This window comes from Apium graveolens, chromosome 1, assembly GCF_009905375.1.
Source record: "Apium graveolens cultivar Ventura chromosome 1, ASM990537v1, whole genome shotgun sequence".
Classification (NCBI taxonomy): Eukaryota; Viridiplantae; Streptophyta; class Magnoliopsida; order Apiales; family Apiaceae; genus Apium; species Apium graveolens.
Window position 1 is genome coordinate 54754123 of NC_133647.1, and position 24604 is coordinate 54778726.

General features: G+C 36.4%; 1 protein-coding gene across 1 annotated transcript; it reads left to right on the top strand.

The window, feature by feature from the left end:
- The first annotated feature begins 7040 nt into the window (after window positions 1-7040).
- On the top strand, window positions 7041-9679 carry LOC141719808 (branched-chain-amino-acid aminotransferase 2, chloroplastic-like). Its single transcript, XM_074522185.1, has 10 exons — window positions 7041-7169; window positions 7276-7345; window positions 7433-7598; window positions 7705-7881; window positions 7965-8096; window positions 8315-8413; window positions 8573-8689; window positions 9023-9118; window positions 9206-9318; window positions 9446-9679. The coding sequence occupies exons 1-10, from the start codon at window positions 7049-7051 to the stop codon at window positions 9558-9560; spliced, it is 1206 nt and encodes a 401-aa protein (XP_074378286.1). The 5' UTR covers window positions 7041-7048; the 3' UTR covers window positions 9561-9679.
- The last annotated feature ends 14925 nt before the right edge of the window (window positions 9680-24604 follow it).

Sequence of the window (24604 nt, forward strand, 5' to 3'; positions counted from 1 at the left end):
ACGAAACCTTTTTCTGATATTCCACTATCTTCGCATGTGCCTCATCTCGCACTTCATCAATTAGATCCAGGGCTAACCTTTGCCCTTCCTCATTTTCTTCAACATTGAAAGCTTGAATCCTGGGGGAGGAATGTGATATCTCTACAGGAACAACTGCTTCTGCACCATATGCTAACATGAAGGGAGTTTCCCCAGTCGTGACTCTACAGGTAGTCCTATAGGCCCATAGTATTGGGAGCATTTCATCCACCCAGTTATTCCTTGACTTCTCGATCCTCTTCTTTAGTCCATCCAGGATTATTCGATTCGCCACTTCCGCTTGCCCATTGACTTGCGGGTGAGCTACAGAGGTGAATCGCAACTCAATTTATTCTCCTCATAATACTTCTTGAATTCCTCATTGTTGAATTGTGTTCCATTGTCAGTGACTAGGATGCGGGGGATTCCATACCGACACATAATATTTTCCCACAGGAATTGTGCAACTTGTTTAGTTGTGATTTTGGCCAAAGGCCTGGCTTCAATCCACTTAGTAAAATAATCAATGGCTACAATCAGGAACTTCCTTTGTGTCGTGGCCATGGGGAAAGGTCCCAGTATATCCATTCCCCACATAGTAAAGGGGATGGGGGAGTTGATGGAGGTTAGCATCTCGGGGGTCTGTCTAACGACTGGTGCATGCTTCTGATAGCGGTCACACTTCTTCACATATTCTTTGGCATTAGCCATCATTTCTGGCCAGTAGAAGCCTAAACGGGGTATCTTATGAGCTAAGGCCCTGTCCCCCAAGTGTTGCCCACAAATACCTTCATGTACTTCTTCAAGAGCCAAGCGTGCCTCATCGGGCTTGAGACAACTTAAGTAAGGAACCACGAAAGATCTTTTATACAGAATCCCATCTATCAAAGAGTACCTTAGTGCTCGAACAGCTAACTTTCGTGCTTCAGTAGGATCGTTTGGTAACCAGCCAGTTTGAATGTGGGCCTTAATGGGATCTATCCATGACGTCCCCAAGCCTATAGGAGCTACAAGCTTAACATCGATGCTCCGTGTCTTCAAAACGCGGAAGTATACACTTCCTGAACTTTCTTCTATCTCGGATGAAGCAAACTTTGATAATGCATCTGCCTTAGCATTTTCCTCCCTTAGAATGTGCTCAACATGGCATTCATCGAACTGGGTCATCACAGCCCTTACCAGGCGGACATACTTAGCCATCATATCATCCCTTGCCTCAAACTCTCCTTTACCTGGGATACGATCAGCTTCGAATCTCCGCGGACTCTTAAGTTCTTGACTCTAAGTGTTCCTGCTAGGCCGAGGCCAGCTATCAGAGCTTCATATTCTGCCTCATTGTTTGTGATTGGGAAGTCTAACTTCATGGCATACTAAATTAATAACCCATCAGGGCTTTATAAAACCAAACCTGCTCCACTTGAATTTGTTTTTGATGCTCCATCAAAATAGAGAACCCAATATTCTTTCTCCTTATCATCCTTTTCTTTGTCCCCTTTATCAACTTCCTTGTCTTGAGGTATGGTATCTTCCTGCCCCCCGACTTCTTGGTTGGGTATGGTACATTCCACCACGAAGTCAGCTAACGTCAGGGCTTTTATTTCCGTTCGTGGCTTATACTTGATGTCGAATTCTCCCAGCTCTATTGCCCACTTGATCAACCTCCCACTAGCCTTGGGACTATGAATGATATTTCTCAGGGGTTGATTTGTTAGCACCTCAATTTGATGAGCCTGAAAGTAAGGACGTAACTTTCTTGAAGCCATTACCAAGGCTAGAGAAAATTTCTCAATAGTTGAGTAATTCAACTCAGCTCCATGCAGAATTTTGCTGACATAGTATACGGGTTTCTGGATTTTCAGTTCCTCCTTAACCACCACAGCGCTCAAAGCACTCTCTGAAACGGCCAAGTACAAGTATAAAACTTCATTCAAAACTGGTTTGGCCAACAACGGGGCCTGGGCCATATATTTCTTTAACTCCTCGAAAGCCTTCTGGTTTTCCTCACTCCATACAAAGTCCTTAATGTTTTTTAGTGACTTGAAGAATGACAAGCACTTGTCTCCTGACTTGGAGATGAATCGTCCCAGCGCAGCAACCCTTTCTGTGAGCTTCTGAACATCCTTGACAGTTTTTGGTGGTTCCATGTCCAGGATTGCCTTTATTTTATCGGGGTTGGCCTCGATCCCTCTCTTGGAGTCCATCAATCCCAAAAATTTTCCAGATCCTACTCCGAAAGCACACTTTGTAGGATTTAACATCATCTTGTGGTACCTCAGGACCTCAAAAGCTTCCCTCAAATGGGTTATATGATCAGTCTTTACTAGACTCTTGACTAACATGTCATCAACATAAACTTTCATAGTCTTTCCAATAAGATCCTTAAAAATTTTATTTACCAACCTTTGATAGGTGGCTCCTGTATTCTTAAAACCAAATGCCATAACAAGATAACAATAAACACCAAAGTCAGTGAAGAATGATACCTTTGGAATGTCATCCTTGTGCATCTTAATCTGATTGTATCCACTAAATCCATCCATGAAGCTCAGCATTTCATGCCCAGCAGTGGCGTCTATCAAAGTATCGATCCTTGGTAACGGGAAACAGTCCTTAGGACAGACATCATTTAGATCAGTGAAGTCCACACACATCCACCAATTTCCATTGGCCATTTTCACCATTACAGGGTTTGCTAACCATTCTGGAAATTGAATCTCCTCAATGAAACCAGCCTCTAAGAGCTTCTCAACTTCCTGTTTTATAGCTTCTTGCCTTTCTGGATCAAAACTTCTTTTCTTTTGTTTCACTGTCTTCCGATTTGGGTCCACATTTAGCTTGTGAGTAATCAGTTCCGGGTCTATGCCTGGCATATCAACTGCTGACCATGCAAATACGTCACTATTTTCTTACAAAAATTTCACCAACTTCCTTCTAAGAGGCTCCTCGAGCGTTGCTCCAATAAAAGTCACCTTCTCAGGATCTTCGGGGGCTAAAGTAATTGAAACCAAATATTTTGCTGGCTTTCCTCTTTTCTCATCATTCTCTCGAATATCCAGATCTTCAATAGGAAGAACCTGCCCCCTAACTCCATCTGCCCTCAAAGAGGCCACATAACAGCTTCGAGCCATTTTTTGGTCTCCTCTCTCTTCTCCGATCTCATCCCGGGTAGGAAACTTCATAACTGAATGGTAGGAAGAAGGGACTGCCTTGAAGGCGTGTATCCCTGTTCTTCCCATGATAGCGTTGTAAGTCGAACTAGCCTTCACCATCACGAAGTCCAACATCTGAGTTGCTTGCCTTGGTTCATGTCCTATGGTTGTTGGCAACTTGATTATCCCTTCTACGGGGAACTCCACTCCGCAAACTCATATATTGGCATGTCGGTTGGGGTCAATTGGGAGTCATTATATCCCATCCTCAAAAAGGTGTCATGGAGCATGATATCCACTGAAGCACCATTATCCACAAGGACCCTTCTCACTGGGCTATTCCCTATTATCGGGGTTATAACCAATGGGTCGTCAAGGGGAAATTTCACACCCTCTAGATCAGAATCATCAAAAGACATTGTTACTCCTGTCCTAGCCCTCATCGGGGCTTCCCCAACAATATGCATAACTTCTCGGAAATACGCTTTCCTGGAGTTCTTGGATAACCCAGCAGCAGTTGGTCCTCCAAAGATTGTGTTTATCACAGGCCCTCAGGGTCGTGGTCCTCCGAAGATTGTATTATCACCGGTCCCTTAGGATGGGGATTCCGCCCCTGATCGTCTTGGTCCCTCCTACGATCTTCAAAGTTCTTTCTTCCATTGTTATTCCTATCCCCTCCTTCTCCAGTGTATTTGTTCAACCTTCCTTTTCGAATGAGGAACTCAATTTCATCTTTCAGCTGTCTACACTCATCGGTGTCATGACCAACATCTTTGTGAAATCTGCAATACTTACTTTTATCTAGCTTTGCAGGATCAGACTTCAAGGGCTTAGGCCAACGAATATCTCTATCTTTCTCGATTTCCATCAAGATCTGGCTTCTAGGAGCTATCAACTTAGCGTATTCAGTGAACTTTTGCCCAGGTCCTCCCTTCTTGGGAGTTGAATCAGGGTTTTGCTCAGTTCTAGGATACTTGTCCTTAGCGATATATTCCTGGAAAGTTTTCCGCTTCTTGCCTCCAGTGGGCTCATTACTCACTACGGTCTTCCTCATGCTCTCTTCTACCTTTATGTACTTCCCTGCCCTATCCTGGAGCTGCAACATGCTTTCAGGAGGCGTTTGGCCAAGGACATTTTAAAAAACTCATCCCTAATTCCTTGTTGCAGTGCTATCATTGCGACCTTGTCATCAAGGTCCGGGACTTTTAAAGCTTCCTTTGTGAAACGATCCAGGTAGTCTCTCAAGGATTCCTTTGCTCCCTGCACAATGCTCATGAGGGATGCTGAACTTTTCTCATGCACTCTCCCACTGATGAACTGTTTAATGAAAGCTTGACTTAATTCTCTGAACGACCCAATGGAGTTTGGGGGCAAACGACTATACCACCTTTGAGCCATACCCGACATGGTTTGAGGAAAGGCCCGACACTTAATAGCATCATTCACGGGCTGCAACAGCAGTGCATTAGAAAATGTCCTAACATGATTAGCGGGATCCCCCGTGCCATCATAAGCTTTGATAGTTGGCATCTTGAACTTCCTTGAGATATGGGCATTCATTATATCTTCAGTGAAGGGCGGAGTAGGATCATCAGGATCTCCAAGGGGAAGAAGATTGCTTGGGTTAGCCCTTGGGACAACAGCCCTTCTCTGTACAGGACCATCCAGGTCTATGATAGGAGGAGGATTTCTTCCCCTAGGATGTACTGGGGGTCTGGTGGTCTGGTGCGCCTCTAAGTCGTGCCTCAGCCTTTGAATCTCAGCCTCGTGAGCCCTGATCCTTTCCTGCACTTCTTGGGGATTCGTCCCTTGGGTGCTTTGAGGACATTGGCTACCATCAGCTATCGACTCTTTGCCAGCACGTCTCCTTCTTGGGGCTACTTCATCATCCGAAGATTCGGAGTCTCTCTCAGTGTAAGGACCAGAAAATTCTTGATCCTCAGGGATAGGAGCCAAACCTCGTATATATGGGGGCGATCGCCCTCGTGCTTCACTCCGTCCAGCATGTCCACTTCCTCCAACCTCGGGGTAAAGGGGCATCCCATAAGGGGGGTTATTAGTCACAACAGTTGAATATTCGTACCCGATGGGTCGAGAATTCACAGGTGCATGTAGTTGTTGAACTTGTGGATTCGTACCTTGAGTAGTCGAGGGAATCGTCCCTTGTGGCTGAGGTTCAGTTGTCCCTATCTGGGCTTCTCCTTGCGTGGTTGCATAAGTTGAATGAGGAGGTACCTCCACAGTTAACGAAATCACTTGGCTTGTCCCCGTTGGTGTTCTTCCTTCAAGGGCTCTAACTGTTCTCCGTGTTCTCGCCATGGTTGTTGTTGTGCTTCCCACAGACGGCGCCAAATGTTATGGATAAAAAACTAAGGTTATTATTTGTTGTATTTATTACTAAGGTTCGGGAGCTCAAGGCCTTTAATGGCTGCTCTCGTGTTTCGTAGCTTAACTCTACCTTTACGAGATGCCTACGTATCTCCGTGAATTAAAGAATCAAGCCAAAAAACGTAGTTCTGATTTGTGGGGTGAGTCCCCTTATATAGATGTTGGTGGTCCTTGAATTGGACTTGGTATAGGAGACTTGGTGGTCAAGTCTCTGAATTAGAATGGACTTTGGAGTCCTAGAAAGTAGGAAGTTGATTCCTTATCCCATGAGGTTCCTTGGAGGCCAATCTACAAGAATTTATATACCACTAGGACTTATCTTAATAGCTGTTTTTTTCTCTTATTAATTAATTACGAAATTAATTAATAATCAGGGTTTTGGGCCTTCCTTGTTCCGTCAGGCCTGATCTGGTCTATCAGGCCCGATCAATGTGTTAACCTTTTTGGTCTGAATATCATGCATCTTCTTATTGGGCCTAACAGCCCAAATCATGTATAATTAATGTAATATTTAATTACACAATCAGAATTTATTTATCCCTATCAATACTTAAATAAAGGAAAAGACGAGGGCGTTTAGGTGTCGTCTCTCAAATCATCTCATTTTATATTTCTTATTTTTTCAATTTTTTGAGTCAATATATATCAAAAACTACTATTAACTTATATATTCTTCTAAATATATTATCATTATTCGTAATATTTTCCTAATGTTCATACAATATCTTACATTAAATTTTTTGAAATCAAACATCATAATATTCTCATAAAACTTCTAGTTTCTTTTTAAATAAACATGCCATGTTGATAATTCTTCTAAATTATTCTTTTAATATCTTTTATTCTACTTATCCTAAAATCAACTTGCTATATTATTTTTTCATAAAATATTTCTTTTAATCTTTAACCTATGAAATAATACAAATACAAGTATCTATAAATATTATTCATCATCCGTAATATTCTTATAAAGTTTTTACAACATTTTCTTAAAAATTTTAAAATCAACTTACCATCATAATTTTGTAATATTAGATTTTTAATTTTATAATATTATATTTGTTAATAATGAGAGAGTGTAAACATGTATAACGATATAATGGCTTTTTAAATTTCTTTATTTATTATATTTATTTACTATTCATAATTTCAAAATAATCAAAATCAAGTAAGAAATATGAATCAATAAAACATTTTTTCAGAATATAGCTGCGAAGCGTGATTTAGTAAATTAATTAAGATATATTAAATAATGTGAGAAAAAAAGATATAATAAACATTTAATTTATAACCCGATTTTCTTTTCCCTTTTAATAAACATACCATGTTGATAATTAAAAGATTCTTAATTATTTTTACGAGTAAGAATAACTCGTTCTTTTGTTTAATATTTTTCCTATTCGGGGTGCGTAAATATATTCAAAAAGTCTCCTCCGTAATATTATAAACATCAGCGTGGTGCATAACTTTTAGTCAATTCAATTTCTTGTTGTATGTTTAATTTGACTTGTGCCTACATAAGCACCACTAATATCATCATGATTCAAAGAATCAGGGAGTCTCCTCGTACAACTTTAAGTCATTTCTTCAGCTCTAATTTCATCCATTTTCAAGGTTAGGGAGTTTATTTTTCACTGCCAATCGTTTGTGACTAAAAACTGTTACATGTTTGACCTTAATTCTCCTACATTCTGACATGTGTGTGTATCTTTTGAAACAGGGGCTCGATCTGGCAACCATATATCTGGGGTTGCAGCGTCTTTAAAAGATTATGAGGCATCTCACCAAAGGTAATTTAATTAACATTTTGGCAAAAACATTTCATTACTCTCGTGTTATGTTTACTACTTTAAAAAGTTAGTGCTTGTTTACTGCAGTGAAAATGTTAACTTCAATTGGGACAATCTTGGATTTGACTTAAAGCCAGCGGATTATATGTATACGATGAAATGTTTGGAAGGTGAGAATTTCACACAAGGACGTCTTAGTCGTTATGGAAACATTGAGTTGAGCCCTGCTGCCGGTGTTTTGAATTATGGCCAGGCAAGTGATCTTGTAATGAAATGAATATCTTAATTTGTATCAACTCATGAGGATAGGGCGGTATTACATATAAAAATCATATTTCTTATGTAAAATGTATCAGCAGGGATTGTTCGAAGGCACAAAGGCCTTCAGGAGGGAAGATGGACGGCTCTGTTTATTTCGACCTGAACAGAATGCAATTCGGATGCAAATTGGCGCGGAAAGAATGTGCATGCCTGCGCCTTCTACAGAACAATTTGTTGATGCAGTGAAAGAAACTGCCCTGGCTAATCGTTGTTGGGTATATAATTTTAATACATCATAGCATAAATTTGGGGAGTTCCTTTCGTTTGATTCGAATTATATCTAACCTTTTATAAACAGATTCCACCTACAGGAAAAGGGTCACTTTATATTAGGCCATTACTTGTTGGAAGTGGCCCTATACTTGGTTTAGCTCCTGCACCTGACTACACATTTTTGATCTATGCTTCCCCTGTTGGCAACTATTTCAAGGTCAAAGTTCTTGCCATTTTTTAAGCCTGATAATTTCAAAATATAAGAAGACAAACCTAGTGTACAAATCTCTTCTTTGTTAAGCTTTGTAGCTTCCTTTTCTTATGTTTAAATGCTTCTTTCTAGCTTCGTACCATTTTTTTCATGTGTCACTGAACGTGGAATTCTTGTTACCATATATTTGCAAATTCTATAGTCGGGTTCGTTTGTATGTGCAGGAGGGAGTGGCGCCATTGAATCTGTACGTTGAGGATGAATATCATCGCGCTTCGCGTGGGGGAGCTGGATGTGTCAAAGCCATTACAAATTACTCTCCTGTACGTACAAAATAATTTTTTGTCAAAGAATTCTTAGTGTTTACTCCTTTTATTGGTTGTTTAATTTTATTTATTTAAAATGTGGACAAAGAGACATATTCTTCTTCCTTCCAAGATATACATTCTATCAAGGCTTGGTTTGGTTGTGTAATGTGGTAGGTTTTGAAAGCTCAAGCCAAAGCAAAATGCAGAGGGTTCTCGGATGTTCTGTACCTCGACTCCAGTAATAAAACATATATTGAGGAGGCCAGTTCTTGTAACATTTTCATTGTCAAGGTATGTTCACTTTGTCTGCAGTGCAGTACCCAGTAATGTAGCCTTAGTATGTAGTACTTGTTCGTACATACTTAATTTGATACGTCATTCCCTAGTTTCGGAGATATCTAATCCAAAATATCAAACATCATATACTTTATAAAAATTTCATTACGCAAGCTAATACTCTTCCGTTTGGTATTTGTTCCTTGGAACAAGGGATAGTGCAGATAATACATTAAGAGTTCTTCAGTTGATTAAACCAGCTAATTAGTTGCAAGTCAACTAAGTATCTGTTTAAGTACTACTACTGCTAGCTTAAAAATTAATATATATGTATATATTTACGTGCAGGATAATGTAATTTCTACTCCAGCACCTTGGGGAACAATTTTAGAAGGGATTACAAGAAAAAGCATAATTGAGATTGCAAGGGATCTTGGTTATCAGGTAAATATCGTGTCCACATTACTTGGTGGAACTAGCTAGCCACATAAAACCCACTTGAAAATTTATGGTCCAACTTAATTTGTGTAGGTTAATGAAAGGGGAGTTGGGGTAGACGAACTAGAGAATGCAGACGAGGTTTTCTGCACTGGAACTGCTGTAGGTGTTGCTGCTGTAGAAAGTATTACCTACCGGGGCAAAAGGTATAAAAAATTTCATTCAGGAGTGTTGAATTGACAATAATATTTAAGTAGGAGAATTTGATTACTTAGCAGTTAGCACGTTGGTAAGGAGGGGATTGCTAACTCTATGTGTGATTATAAAATGCAGGGTTCCCTACGGTATGGATGGGCAGCTTGTTTCTCAGATATTATTCTCCACACTTGCGGGAATTCAAAGAGGTGTTGTCCAAGACAAATGGGGATGGATTGTCAAGATCGATTAGTACTGCATTACTATTTATCTTATCCAAATCATAGGATAGGAAGTTCACATTGTGGCCAATATTCTAACGCCTGTACTTTACGATTTGCTAATATGCATGGATTGTTTATCACCTAATCATATTTCTGGGTCTCATTTAAATTTGTCTATAGATGAAATTTTCTATCATAAAATAATATTTTTATTAAATTTGGTAATTAGGAACCATAACTTACAAAATACATATATAAATTTTTGGACATATTAAGCTACTTAAATTTTTTATTCACGAGTTTTGCTCAACCGAAGTTGAGAATCCCAAAGTCACGGTAGTTTGCTTTTTCAGAACTTTTTTAGGTAAATTTTTTGTTTTATATTGATCGGAAATTTAATTTTTTATTTAACTACAAATGAAGAAAACATCTGATTTCAAAGAGAAAAATGTAGGAGATATAGGTAAAAACTTAATCTTGAATAGATATAATGTATTTATTTCGGTACATTAACATAATACTCATTGTACAGGCAATCAACAAATTATATGTAATTTTCTAGCGGCAAAGATTGAGGTTTTTGATTTTGGGCAAGTTGTAAATGTTAATTTTACAACGTTCATTTATATATTTATATACTGTAAATGTTCTTTTTATTTAAAACTATAATTGACTTAATGGAACTTGATCAGAAAGTGACAGAAAATTTTGAAAGTGTTTGTGGTGGAAGCATTCCAGGTCATTTGAGGATATTCTGTAAAACACTTAAATGGCTTGCTCGATATGATTCACAAGTCGATAAAATATGTGGTTTTTCTCACTTTATGGAGTATTATGGGATTAAAATATTTAACTTTATTCTATTTGATTATTACAGGGATGAGGTTTTTAATGTGAAGATTTATAAGGAAGCCCCGATTGAAATAAACTACCCGACTATACATCCAAATGAGTGGAAGATAAACAAATCTGAATGGAAAGATGAAGAATTCATGGTCGTGTACGAGAACATTGAGTTTTAAAAATCTACTGTTCTGTTAGTTTATGATGCATTTCTTAACAAAACAGAAGCTTACCATATTTGCATAAATAGCACAAACTTGCAAGATGATGGGATTGATCTGGTAAGATTTATTTCATCTAAGCTTGTATTCATACTATACTATCACGGGATATATGCTGAATTTTTGAACATTTTTTGGATATATGACAGACACTGAAGTCAGGAACAGAGAATTTCTACAAAAATTTGAAACATGGGAAGTATGTAAGTCTGAGGCTTACAGATAAGGAATGAAAATGCGAGATGGAGAGGGTTAGAGGACATTACAAATTTGGGAAAGGCTGAGCTTATTTTGTATCGGACACAGGACTCGGAATTGGAGATTCTATTGTCATGTATAGAATGCACAATAATATAGATAATGTGAATAATGTCAATATTTGCATCTATAAACATGAGGTTTATGAGAAAGATCTTGATAGAGGTAATGTTAGAAATTAACTATTGTAATTACTACATTTAGATCACATCTGAAATAAGGATATTGTACAATTGTAGAAAGTTATAAATGCTTTTTATTGTTGGGCAGGAAACTTATTTGCGTCAAAATCATTCTTCAAAATTATGTCGAAAGATAGTTTGTCATTGTAATATTCAGGAAAATTATGTTAATATTTTGTGTTAAATAAATAATTATAAAATGTTTTATGAGTTCAAACTAATTATTGCCATGATATTATGTGATATAACTGCTATTTATATCCCCGTGTGGACCAGAAAATTTTTCGAGTCATTAATATGTGTTTAAAATGCAATTATATGAATCGAGCTGCAATCAGGACGCTTGTTTATTAGAGTCTTTATCGAGGTACTCGTTTTATCTCGTTTTATGTGCTTTTGAATATATTTTATGTGTTTTCGGGATTTTTTATAATTTAGCAAATCGTTTCGGTTTTCCAAAAATCAACGGACCGGGACCCCACCGGGACGTTAAAGCCCACAAAATTCGTGTTTTTATTTTTATAGAATCATTCATATTTCAAATACCAAGTATTTTTGTATTTTTGAATTATTCGCAAATTTTGGGGAATTTTGATACAAATGTTATATTTTACTGTTTTTAAAATTATTCCTCTTAATTATTATTTTGGGGATTAATTATTTTAATTATGGGAATAAAAACACCCTAAATTGATTTTGGGGTATTTATTTTTCAGAAAATATAAATAGCTGCAAGAATTTATTTTATTCATTTATTTACCAAAAATTCAGAAAATAAAACAAAAATCCAAGAACATTTTGGTGGTAAAATTCTTGAGCAAAGCTTTGATTCATGATTTTGATTGATTCCGGAAACCAAATCAAGAATTCTAGTAATCAAAACAATCCTTGTGAAGAGACCTTTTTATTGATATAACTTTTGCAATCTAAGAGTAAGTATTCATAAAAATCGATTTTGTGGTTTTGTTCTTGAATTTCGTTTTTTGATTATTGATCATTTTGGGTTGATTTTGATGATTCCAATAGGTTCCTGGGCTTGTTTATAGTTGATTTATGTATATATTGGAATTGATTGTTTACAGAATAGTTGAATCGAGTTTTTGGATTAATTCGATTTTTCTTTTGATTTTTACGAATTATCCTTGAATTGGTTGTTGATTTAGATGATAGTAATAGATTGCATATATTCCCAGCTTCATTTTCGGATGTTAAGAGTTTGATTTGGTGTAGAAATGACTGAAATAGCTGTTCGCCGGATTTTTCTAAGCTTCACGGGATTTCATGGCCATTTTGGCCAGATTTTGAATTATGCGACTTCGTTCTTGTCGTTTTTGATACTGTTATGTTGCTGGGTTGATGTAGGATTGATTCGGCTTAAAAATTGATAGCAATAGGGCCTTTTTCGGCTATAATTAGACTCGTCGGAGTCCGGCGAACCGAGCCGGAATCTAGGTTCGTTCCAGAAACCGGCCGGTGTTCATGCCGACCCGGTCGCGTTCTTCCTTGACCCGTCTCCAACCCGATTGGAAACCCGGATTTGATCCAAATTATCCCAAATCCCCAACCCGAAACCTGTTTCAGCTTAATTCTTTTTATTTTTAAATCAAAATTCATTTCTATTTTCTAAAAAAACCATTTCTTTTATTATAAAAATCATTTAGTAATTATTTTAAATTCTAAAAAATTATTTTCTTAATTAGTTTAAATTTTAAAAATCATTTTCTTGTATTTTTTTAAATCCAAATTTGGTTTAATTATTTACAACTTATTTTAGTTAATTATTTATGAATCTAATTAATTGATTAAATCATTTAATCAATTGATTTTATTTATAAATAGTTAAATAAAATGTAAATTATTTATAATTAATTCAAGTAATTCCTAAAAATCATTTTTTAATTTTAAAAAAATATTATATTTTGGTATTTAAAAGTCAACTAATATTATTATTAATTGATTCATTCCCATTTAGTTCTTATTTTATTCATAATAAATGAACCGTTTGTCCGTGTAATACGAAACGAACGCATACAAACTAAGAAAAATATTGCGCTTCCAATAAAAATACGTTTGAGACCTAATTTCTTTTTGCAATGAAAGGTCAATTAAGTTGTGATTCATTCTGAGTCGGTATTTAATCGCTAAACACTGTTATTGACCTGATTTCAGTTCTGAATGTACTACGATCCATCTTTTGACTATCTGATTTATATATTACATGAAATATATGATTACTTATTATATGAATACCATATTACCTGCTATGTGATATGCATGCTATCTGTTTATAATTTTAAAATGCCATGATTAGTTATAAACGATCGGGTAGACGTCAAGATGTATAGTTACGTCGATTGAGTTTGGTTCTGTCAATTAAGATAGCCCTTTTGTTTATAGAATCGAGTAGCAATGAGTGCAGTCAAGTGTTAGAAGGAGTTGATAGCCAACATTTATAAGCCAGGGTTATAGAGAAAGGTTATCAAGCATACCAAGTAAGTATTCCTACCTTCACTTATCGTTCAAGTGATATTTATTATGAATTCTATTCTTCAATTTTTCTACGCTATTCTAATTTCAGAATAGTTTATCATTCTTGTTAGGTCACACACACTGTAGAAGGGGGTTGAATACAGTGTTTAGCACTATCAAATCTAATATAAGAACTCAAGTAACAGAAAACAGATTTTATTCAACACAATAAACTCTGTTACAATATGGAACTGTCATCTCTCAATGATGAACAAATTATCACGAGAGCTGCTAGGGTTACAATAAATAATAACTTCGATTATGATAACACATATAATGTAAACCCTATGTCTGTGTTTATATACTACACAGTTACAAGATAAATTCTAATTGAGGAATATAATTCTGCTTCCTAAAATATATCAACTAGCTATATTTTCTTCCAAGTATTCTATTCTTCATAGAATTCCTTCTTCATGCATATCTCTTCTTGCGTTTGTCTTAATCTTCTTTCCTTTCAATCAGCCGCCTTCCTTATCTGAAAGTCTCCTTAAGTCCTGATATTATCTCCTGATAAATATCTCCTGATAACTTAAGTTCTGACAACTTAAGTTCTGATATCTTAAGTTCTGACTTCAGTATAAGTACTGATTTCCAGTTAAGTACTGATTTGTCCTGTTAAGTAAGATCTGAAAACTAAACACAAATCATATTAGTCATGACATTATCAAATATATCTAACAATCTCCCCCAACTTGTAAATTAGCATAATATACAAGTTTAACAGATATTTGATGATGTCAAAAACATTAAGTATAAATGCATGAAAATTTTACTAGATAACTACAACTTACAGTCCTTGTAGCTTTACCATCCTCAAGGTCCGATAACAGCTTCAGTCTGTATACACATCAGAATTTAAGCAGTTGTAGATCTTTGACTTGGCTTCAATTACTGATCTCTTTGATATCAAGAGTTGTTCTGAGATAGTTCTTTAACAAACATCTCTTAGCATATTCAAGTTCATTAACCATCCTCCTTTTAGCATTCTTCAATTCAACTGTATCTTCACCAATTTGAAAGATAACAGCCCTGAGATCATTTATTCTAGCTTTCCTTATATCCTGATCTAGTCTGATTAAATATGCCTTGTCAGACTCAAGATTGAATTCCACAGCCTTATAACCCAGAAAAGTAGTTATAATCTTAGCAGAGTTAGGCTTCATCTCGACAATATCACCTTTGTGATCTCTATACTTGGGACAGTATGTGCTGTCAGACTTTACAAAGTAAAGCTTCTTCTGTCTTAGAATTTGAGTCTTCAAATAATTTGTAGCACTATCTGTTAATTTGTTCTTCACTTGAAGTAAGAATAGAACATGTTCCAGTTCCTCAAAATACTTCAGTGGTATAAACTTTCTGCCTAATATGGTATACCCTTCCATCTGTCATAAAATATAATAGGATGTGTTCTTTCAAAAATGTATGGTAAACCATCTGTACAAATTCAAGCTGATTCAATCTTTCAGGAGTTGCTCCAACACCTGGTTCACTTAAAGAAGTTAGATCATTGGTTCTGTTCTGTATTCTTCTTTCATCAGCACTACCCAATCCAGATTTATCTCTTGCTTCTTTTCCTGTAACAACTCTTGCTTCAAAACCACTTGTTGCAGTCTTCAAAGATTGAGTCTGTTTAGCTTTGGTGAATCTTGGTAGGAGTAACTTTGAAGGTTTAACATGAGCAATGTCAGAGGTTTCCTTTTCCTTATCTTTTGATATCAATCCAACTTGAGCTATGTCAGAGGTTGCTTGCTTCACTGTCATATCATAACTTACTATATCTTGACTCTGAACAACATGAGCCATGTCAGAGGTTGTTTGAGAAATATTCCTTTTTATCAGAGTAAGACTGGCATCTTCATCAGATATTTCTTCATCCATGAATGGCACATAAACCTTTACAGGTTCATCAACTTTTTCTTTGCCCTTGGACCTTGGATCTATCTCCACTTGTGATTTGGCTTTAGTTGCCTCAGGATTTGTTCTTTTTTTTTATCATAATGCCTTTAACCTTAGGAAGTTTCTTTTCAACAACGGAAGCTTTAGATTTGGAGTTGACTTTTTCTAGCTTAAGTCTAGCTTCTTCTTCCTTTAGACTCTTAAAGTCCATTCCTGGATTTTCTTTCAGAAATAACTGTCTTGAAATTTCCTCATCAAGTTCCAGATGTTCATCAGAACTTATCCTTTTACTAGTATCAGAAATTATTCTTCTCTCAGTATCAGAACTTGTTCTTTGACTTGTAGTTCCAGCTTTGCTTGATGAGAAACCTTTACTTTGACCATGACCTCCACCCATTCCAGAGTTTCCATGGTCATCTTTTTCATCATCCTTTCCCTTCAGTGTCTTAACAGTTTTGCATTTGGACTTAATTACTTTCTCCCCCTTTTTGGCATCTGCAGGTAAAAGAAGTGAGACAAGCAATTCCACTGAGGATTGGATTGATTTTGATGAGAAGCTTGATTCTTCATAATTTCATCAATCTGAGCCTGTTGCTTCTCCCGAGTTTTCTCAATGTACTCAATTCTATCAAAGGTAGGTTTGAAAAACCTTTTCTTGTCTAGCTTGACAAGCATATCTTGCTGATTTAAGGATTCTTGAATCTTGTCTACCTTGGCCTGAGTTACAGATTGTTGACCTTGAAGGTGCCTTGTACTTAGTGTAGTAACTCTGAGCTGTGTCTTGAAATCATCATTGACTAGCATCTCATCAGCTTTAGCCAAGTGCTCAGCAAGTTTGTTGGAAGTAGGAACAAAATTGACTTTGTTCCATTCCTTAGTCCACTCCCTTCCTCTAGGAGTTTCACTCCAAGGTACTGGTGCATCTTCTCTAACAAACTTCTTGATTAATTCAGCTTTGTTTGGAGCTTGTTGAGGTGCATGTCCTGATGGACCAGCTGCATCAGCATCAGCATTAGAAGCAGCTTCACCAGTAAGTTCAGCATTAGCAGCATTAGAACTTATAGAATCAACATCATCAGCATCCTATGATAAAAGAATAGTATGAGAGGCTATTGAGGCTTCAACATCATCCTCTAAGTGCTGATCTCCAACTAAGTTCTGATCAACAACAAAACCTTGATGCCCACCTAAAATCTGATTTTCATCATCCAGATTCAGAATTAGTGTAGTGGGAATATCTTCATTAAAATCAGCATCTAGAATTGGTGTTGTTGGTGGAGTGATTTGAGTTGGTGGAGCTTCCAAGTACAAAACCTCAGGCACAACCAAGTTATAAATATTAATCTCAGCACTTGTACCTGGGTCATCAGTATGTACTTGTTCAATTATAGGTGACACAGGAGAAGTAGGCACTCTGTCTTGAGCAGTTTCTGGTTGTGCTGAAGGAAGTAATTCAATAACAATTGGTTCTGTTGGGATCAGAGATTCCTGACCCCCTTCCTTAGCTGCTTCCTTATCATCTGATTCTGACTCAACTATGTCCCTGTGAGCTCTTTGCTTTTTTATTTTCTTCAAAGGTGGAGACACTGTAGGAGCTTTATCATCAGGATTTAGCTTTCTAAGCCTTTTGAGAGGCCTAGAACTCCCAGTTACAGTGTCTTTCTGAGAAGAGATCTTCTCAGCTTCTACTACAATAGGTTCAGACATGGAAACCTGTTCCTCATTGTCTGACTCATCTCTCAGAACAAGTTCCCTTCTCTTCTGTTGAGTCTGAGCTACTGTCTTAGTCCTCTTGGGTTTGGAAGATGAAGGCTTCACATGATGTGCTGAAGGTTGAGATGACTGTGATGGTTTGAAATATGTCCTGATTGAGGGTTGAGTAGGTTGAGGTTGAGAAGTTCGAGGTATTTGTGTAGATGTGGTATGTTCTGATAGCTATTGTGGTGGCTGGGATGTGGGTTGAACATCAGGGTAAACAGATATGTAGGTTTGAGGATCAACATTTACCAATATCTGTTTCACTAACTGAGGTATTTGTAAGGGTATAATCACTTTTTTCTTAATGTCAGCATTTTACAAATCATTAAAAGCCCTTTTTGCAAGCTTAAAGGGTGGAATTAAATCAGTGGTAGGTTGGGGTTCATCATCACAACAAAAAGTATATATAAGCTGACAGAATCTAGAAAAGTATACTACATTCCTATCCTCTGTCATCCTATCCCCTATGAAACCTAGCACAACACTTGCAAAATCAAAGTGAGTTTGATGAATAAGAGCATACCCGATTTGCTGACTCATGATTGGAATAACATCAAATTTGGAGCATTTATTGGCGAATGCCTTAGTGATGCAATCAAAGAAAAAGCTCCATTCTTTCTTGATATTTGCTCTTTTCAGTTTTCCAAGCTTTCCCAAACTTTTCTCATAACCCAAACTGGCCATAAGCTGCTATAGAACAGGGTCCTCCACTGTTGAGAATGTACAGCCTTATGGTAAGTGGAGAGCTTTGCGAACTGCCCCAGGAGTTACTACATGTTCAACATCATTTACTTCAAATACGATGCTTGGAGTACCAGTAGCACCACCATCATCAAAAATCCCAGTCCGCCAAAAAGTCAGTACTTGTTGGCTTGAAATGGTTTGAGGTTGGGTCAAAGCATACCCAATCTCACTATTTGCTAAGAAATCTTGCACAAAATGCAAATCTGATGGAGCTTCAGCCTTGTTCAAGATTGCAGCATAGTTATTTGGTACAAACTTAGCTCCATCAACAATTAAATCCTTGGGCGCCATTAGAAATAAGTGAGAAATTTGTTAGCCTGAAAGGTGTTTGTTGAAATGTCTGTATAGTGAACCGTCAGAAAATGTGAGAGAATAAGAAAAGAGAGAGAGTGAAATAGAATAAAAATATGAATAAAAGATTTGAAAATCTTTTATCTCTTTTACTTAGACAACCCACATTACAGCAGTTAACGAGGAGTGGAACATACCTTTACACCTGTCAAACATGCAACAGTTAAGGCAAAAGTTAATGGGCACGGTAAATAAGCAATTATGACTTTGCACGTTCAGTTTTTTTTTTAAAAAACCGTTCCCACTAAACAAATGATTATTACTGCTTTATCTCACATAAACCAATATTAAAAAAAAATGACCGTTGAGGTAATGACCAAAAATAAACCAAATAAATAAATACTGCCACGTCAGCATCAGAACTTGATTATTATCAGAATTTAAAAGTCATCTGAATATTGCTTCTTAACTCGAAAAATGAATGTTTGTTCCTGTAATTCTTCACTCAAATACTGATATGGGTACATCAGAACTTAATCATCAGAACTTCCATCAGAACTTGTCCTCAGAATTTATGCAACTAACACTTAAACTGTTCATCCAAAATAACATTTATCCCCACAGTAATTTTCATCATTCATATGGAGTGTTTGTGTGTGCATTAAGTTAAATATCAGACAAAGAGTAAAGTCTGATTCACTTTAGTACATCTTAGAAATAAGGCATAACTAAGAACTTTGCTTAAAATCTGTCATTATTCTGAAGTCTACTATAGAATGAGTTCAGGCATGAGTCCACCTCAACTGTTTTATGCTCATTTTATGCATCTTTTGAAATTCCTTTTTACAGTGGCTTCTCGGTGTAAGTGAGTCACAACTGCTTATCATAATTTATGCTTTTATCAGAGTATTTCTCCAGTAATCAGAGAATGTGAAAAGTCACCAAGAAAACTTTATTTTGTTTTTCTAATGCATATTACTTGATACCAGCAATACACTTGGGTCTTCCCTTCCACAATTTTTTACTCTAGATCTCAAAGGAGTACCTGATTTTAATTACTTTTCTTTTCTTTTTCTTTTGATAAGTGAGGCTTATCAGTACTTAGTACATTCACCAGATTTACTAACATCAGAACTTAACAGATAAGAAGCACTATTCTAGTTTTTGACTTAGTAATAATATACACAAAGTAAACTTCAACTAAGCTCAATATCAGAATTTGCTTGTGTTAAAGATTTCCACATAAACAATTACTTCAAATATGGGATCCTTAGTATATTAAAGACTACTAGGTCAGCATCTAGCACAGTTATCCTCATTGGATTGAATAGTCACTAAAACATTTATATCACTATCAGAGTTAGAAATTCACATCAGACAACAATCAGCATTTAAGCAAATTTTCAATTTAGGAACAGAATTCACACACATAGTAATATCTGTAAATACTTATCATAAAGTCTGATGTATCATAACATAAACTAAGCAGATTTAGAAAAAGAATCTGAAACCATTCCAAGTTCATTTACCAATCTTGTAAAGGTTGCTTCCCATAGTGGTTTTGTGAAGTTATCTGCTAGTTGTTGATCTGTTGGAACAAAATGCAATTCCGCTGTACCTTCTTCCACATGTTCCCTTATGAAGTGGTACCTAATGCTGATGTGCTTTGTCATTGAGTGTTGAACTGGATTACCTGTCATAGAAATAGCACTTTGATTATCGCAGTAAATAGGGATTTTAGAATATATTAACCCATAATCCAGTAACTGATTCTTCATCCAAAGAATCGGTGCACAACAGCTTTCTGCAGCAATGTACTCTGCTTCTGCAGTTGATGTGGAAATTGACTTCTGTTTCTTGCTAAACCAAGAAACTAATCTGCCTCCAAGAAATTTGCAGCTTCCACTTGTGCTTTTCCTGTCAATTTTCCATCCTACAAAATCTGCATCTGAGTAACCTATTAGCTTAAAGTCTGATTCTCTATGATACCACAATCCCAGATCAGCTGTACCCTCAAGGTATTTGAAAATTCTTTTCACAGCTGTTAAATGAGGTTCTCTTGGATCTGCTTGAAATCTTGCACAAAGACAGGTAGAATACATGATATCAGGTCTACTTGCAGTTAGATAGAGTAGTGAGCCAATCATACCTCTGTAATTAGTAATATCTACTGATGTACCGGTATCCTTATCCAATTTTGTTGCAATCGCCATAGGAGTGGATGCACTTGAATAATCTTGCATTCCAAATTTCTTCAACAAATATCTGGTATACTTAGATTAATAAATGAAAGTTCCTTCTTCATTCTGCTTGACTTGAAGGCCCAGAAAATAGCTAAGTTCTCCCATCATACTCATTTGATATCTTGACTGCATTAGCTTGGCAAACCTTTTGCAAAGTCTGTCATTTGTAGAACCAAAAATGATATCATCAACATATATCTGCACCAAAAGTAAGTCCTTTCCATGGTTGAGGTAAAATAGTGTTTTGTCAATAGTTCCTCTGTTAAATCCACTTTCCAAAAGAAACTGAGCTAATGTCTCATACCATGCTCTTGGAGCTTGCTTAAGGCCATAAAGTGCTTTGTCAAGTCTGTAGACATGATTAGGAAATTTTGAATCTACAAAACCTGGAGGTTGTTCAACATATACTTCTTCTTCCAATTCTCCATTAAGAAAAGCACTTTTTACATCCATTTGAAAGACTGTAAACCTTTTGTGAGCAGCATAAGCCAAAAATATCCTTATGGCTTCCAATCTAGCAACTGGTGCAAATGTTTCATCATAATTTATTCCCTCCTATTGAGAATATCCTTTTGCAACCAGCCTTGCTTTATTCCTTGTAATTATGCCATCACTATCAGTTTTATTTCTGAACACCCACTTTGTACCAACTACAGATCTGTTCTTTTTGGTCTTGGCATTAGGGTCCAGACTTTATTTCTTTCAAATTCATTTCACTCTTCCTGCATTGCTTGCACCCAATCAGCATCTTGAAGAGCTTCTTCCACTTTCTTTGGTTCAGTCTGAGAAAGAAAAGAGTGATAGAGACATTCATTTGATGTAGTTGTTGTAGTTCTGACACCTGCATCAGGATTTCTAATAATTAAGTCAGGTGTATGTGCTTTAGTCCACTTCCTTGCAGATGGAAGGTTTTCTCTAGAACTGGATACTCCCCCATGATCCATGCTGTCTTCATCAACCTTTTCTGATGCTCCCCCAGAAATTATGCTCTCTGAGTTGGATCCTTCAAAATTGGAGTTCCCAGAATTATCAGAACTTGACCCATCAGAACTTGATGAATCAGAACTTGAAGAGCCAGTTGTAGGTTCTGATGCTTCTTGAGATGTGGTTGTATCTTCAGTATGCCCCCCTGCACAGGTGCATCTTCCTTTGGCGTAGTCACCACAGTTTCAATAACATCAGAGTTTAATCCATCAGAGTTTGCAGTATCAGGATTTAGACTGTTAGGATTTAGACTGTCAGGATTTAGACTGTCAGGATTTACAGTATCAGAATTTAAAACTTCATTCTCAAATCTCAGCTGATCATGATCATTGAAATCTTCAAGTCCTGTAATCTTCTTATCATCAAAAGAGAAATTGATAGATTCCATGACAACCCTTGTTCTTAAATTGTAGACTCTGAAGGCTTTTGTGGAAAGTGGATATCCGACGAAAATTCCTTCATCAGCTTTTAGATCAAATTTGGATAGCTGTTCAGGATGAGTCTTAAGAACAAAACACTTGCAACCAAATACATGAAAATACTTCAGATTTGGCTTCTTTTTCTTCACCATCTCATATGGTGTCTTTCCATGCTTGTTAATGAGTGTTCACTTTGAGTAAAACAAGCAGTCTGCACAGCTTCAGCCTAAAAATAGGTTGGTAACTTTGCCTCATCAAGCATAGTTCGTGCAGCTTCAATGAGAGTTCTATTCTTTCTTTAAACAACTCCATTTTGATGTGGAGTTCCAGGAGCAGAGAATTCCTGCTTGATTCCTTGGTCTTTGCAGAACTCTTCCATAATCAAATTCTTGAACTCAGTGCCATTATCACTTCTTATGATTTTCACAGAGTCTTTAACTACTTTATCCAGTTGTTTGACATGATCAATCAAGATAGATGTAGTTTCACTTTTGTGTTCAAGAAATACACCCATGTGTATCTGGTGAACTCATCCACTATGATCATAGCATATATCTTCTTTGCAATAGACATGGCATTCACTGGACCAGATAGATCAACATGTAGTAGGTGATAAGGCTCAAGAATTGAAGATTCAGTCTTGCTCTTGAATGAAGATTTTTTTTGTTTTGCCTTTTGATAGGAATCACAAAGGCCATCAAGAGCAAATACTGATTTTGGCAAACCTCTCACAAGATCTTTCTTGACTAGTTCATTTATATTGTTGAAATTTAAATGTGAGAGTTTCCTGTGCCAATTCCAGCTTTCTTTAATTGATGTTCTACTTAACAGAAAGATTGCAGAACCATCAGTACTTGTTGAAAGCTTGGCTTCATAAATGTTACCATGCCTGTATCCTTTCAGAACAACTTTTCCTGTAGATTTGTTTAAAACTTCACAGTGTTCTTCAAAGAAATCCACATGATAACCTCTGTCACAGATTTGACTAACACTCAACAAATTATGTTTAAGTCCTGAGACTAGCACTACTTTTTCAATGATGACATTTCCCAGATTGATAATGCCATATCCCAAAGTTTTTCCCATGTTGCCATCTCCATAATAAACACTTGGGCCAGCTTTTTCCACAAAGTCTGATAGCGGGGCTTTATTTCTAGTCATATGTCCTGAACATCCACTGTCCAGAACTAGGATGTTTTCCCTGTTGCCCTGCAATCACAAAGACCACTAATGATTAGTTTTAAGGACCCAGACTTGCTTGGATCCTTTGGCCTTATTAAGTTTGTTAATATTTGCAGCGGATTTAGCATCAGAGTTTATGTTAACATTTTTCTTATCAGCATTTACACTATCAGACTTTGCATCAGAACTTACACTAGAAGGAATAATGCTAACTTTCTTTAAAGAAGGTTTTATTTGATAATAATCATAGTACAAACTATGATATTCCTTACAAGTATAAATGGAATGCCATAAACTACCACAATAAAAACAAGGATTTTGTGGCCTATATCTAACATACTGACTCTTAACTCATGACTTTGAAGGTAAGGAGTTTATGTTCTTATTTTTCCTGCAAAAAGAAGCCAGATGGTTAGAATTTCCACAGTTATAACATTTCTTTCTAGGATCATTAGGAACAGGCTTATAATCATTACTTTTATTCACACCTTCCTTTCCATTCCTATTTTTCCTAGGGAGCTTTACCTTGTTTACATTCTTAACATCTTTTAGCTTATGCTTAAGCTGCTTCTTTGTCATTAAGCCTATATTAACTTCAGTTGGCTTATCCTGTTTTGGTTTGTCAGAAGTTAATTTCTCTTTAACTTCTGATTTATCAATATCAGACTTTACAGCTACAAACTTAACAGGATTTACCTTTGGCTTTTGTTTAACAACTATAGGCTCAATTTCTACAGTTCCCTTATCATTCTTATCATCTCCATAACCTAAGCCTTCTTTCCAATTTCCACTACTTAACAAATTCTGAGTTATTCTGCCAGAGTTAGTCCAAGTCCTGATAATCTCTCTTTCCTTTTCTAACTCAGTTTTTAGAGATTCATTTATTTTAAGTATTCATCCCAAACATAAAAGACATTATCTCTATCTTTCTGAGTTTGATGGAACATGACTAACTCTTTTTCTAAATAATCATTCCTCTTTTTATAAACAAGATTTTCAGAAGTTAATCTTTCACATGTTAAAGTTTGATCTCTATAACTAATGAACATGGTTTTAAGATATCTTCTTAACTCATAAATATCATCAGTATGAAAGGCATAAGTAGTTTGAGGTACCTTTAGCTCAGCATTATCAGAACTGCTATCAGCATTTACCATCAAGGCATAGTTCACATCACTTTCAGAATCTGAAGTGTCTGTCCAGCTTTTCTTCTTTGTGGCAAGAACCTTGCCTTTGTCACTCTTCACTTTCTTGCAATCAGGAGATATGTGTCCTTTCTCACCACAGTTGTAGCACTTGACATTTGAGTAAACTCTTCTGTCAGACTTTCCTCCTTTGCCTTCAGATTTTCTGAAACCCTTCTTATCAGAACTTGCACCTTTCCTGGAAAATTTCTTTCCCTTTCTGAATTTCATGTATGCAATCCTTGTGATTCCTTTCACCATAAGAGCACATAGCTCCATCATCTCTTCATCAGCATCTATCTCAGGTAAGCTTTCAGCATCTGAGTCATCATCATT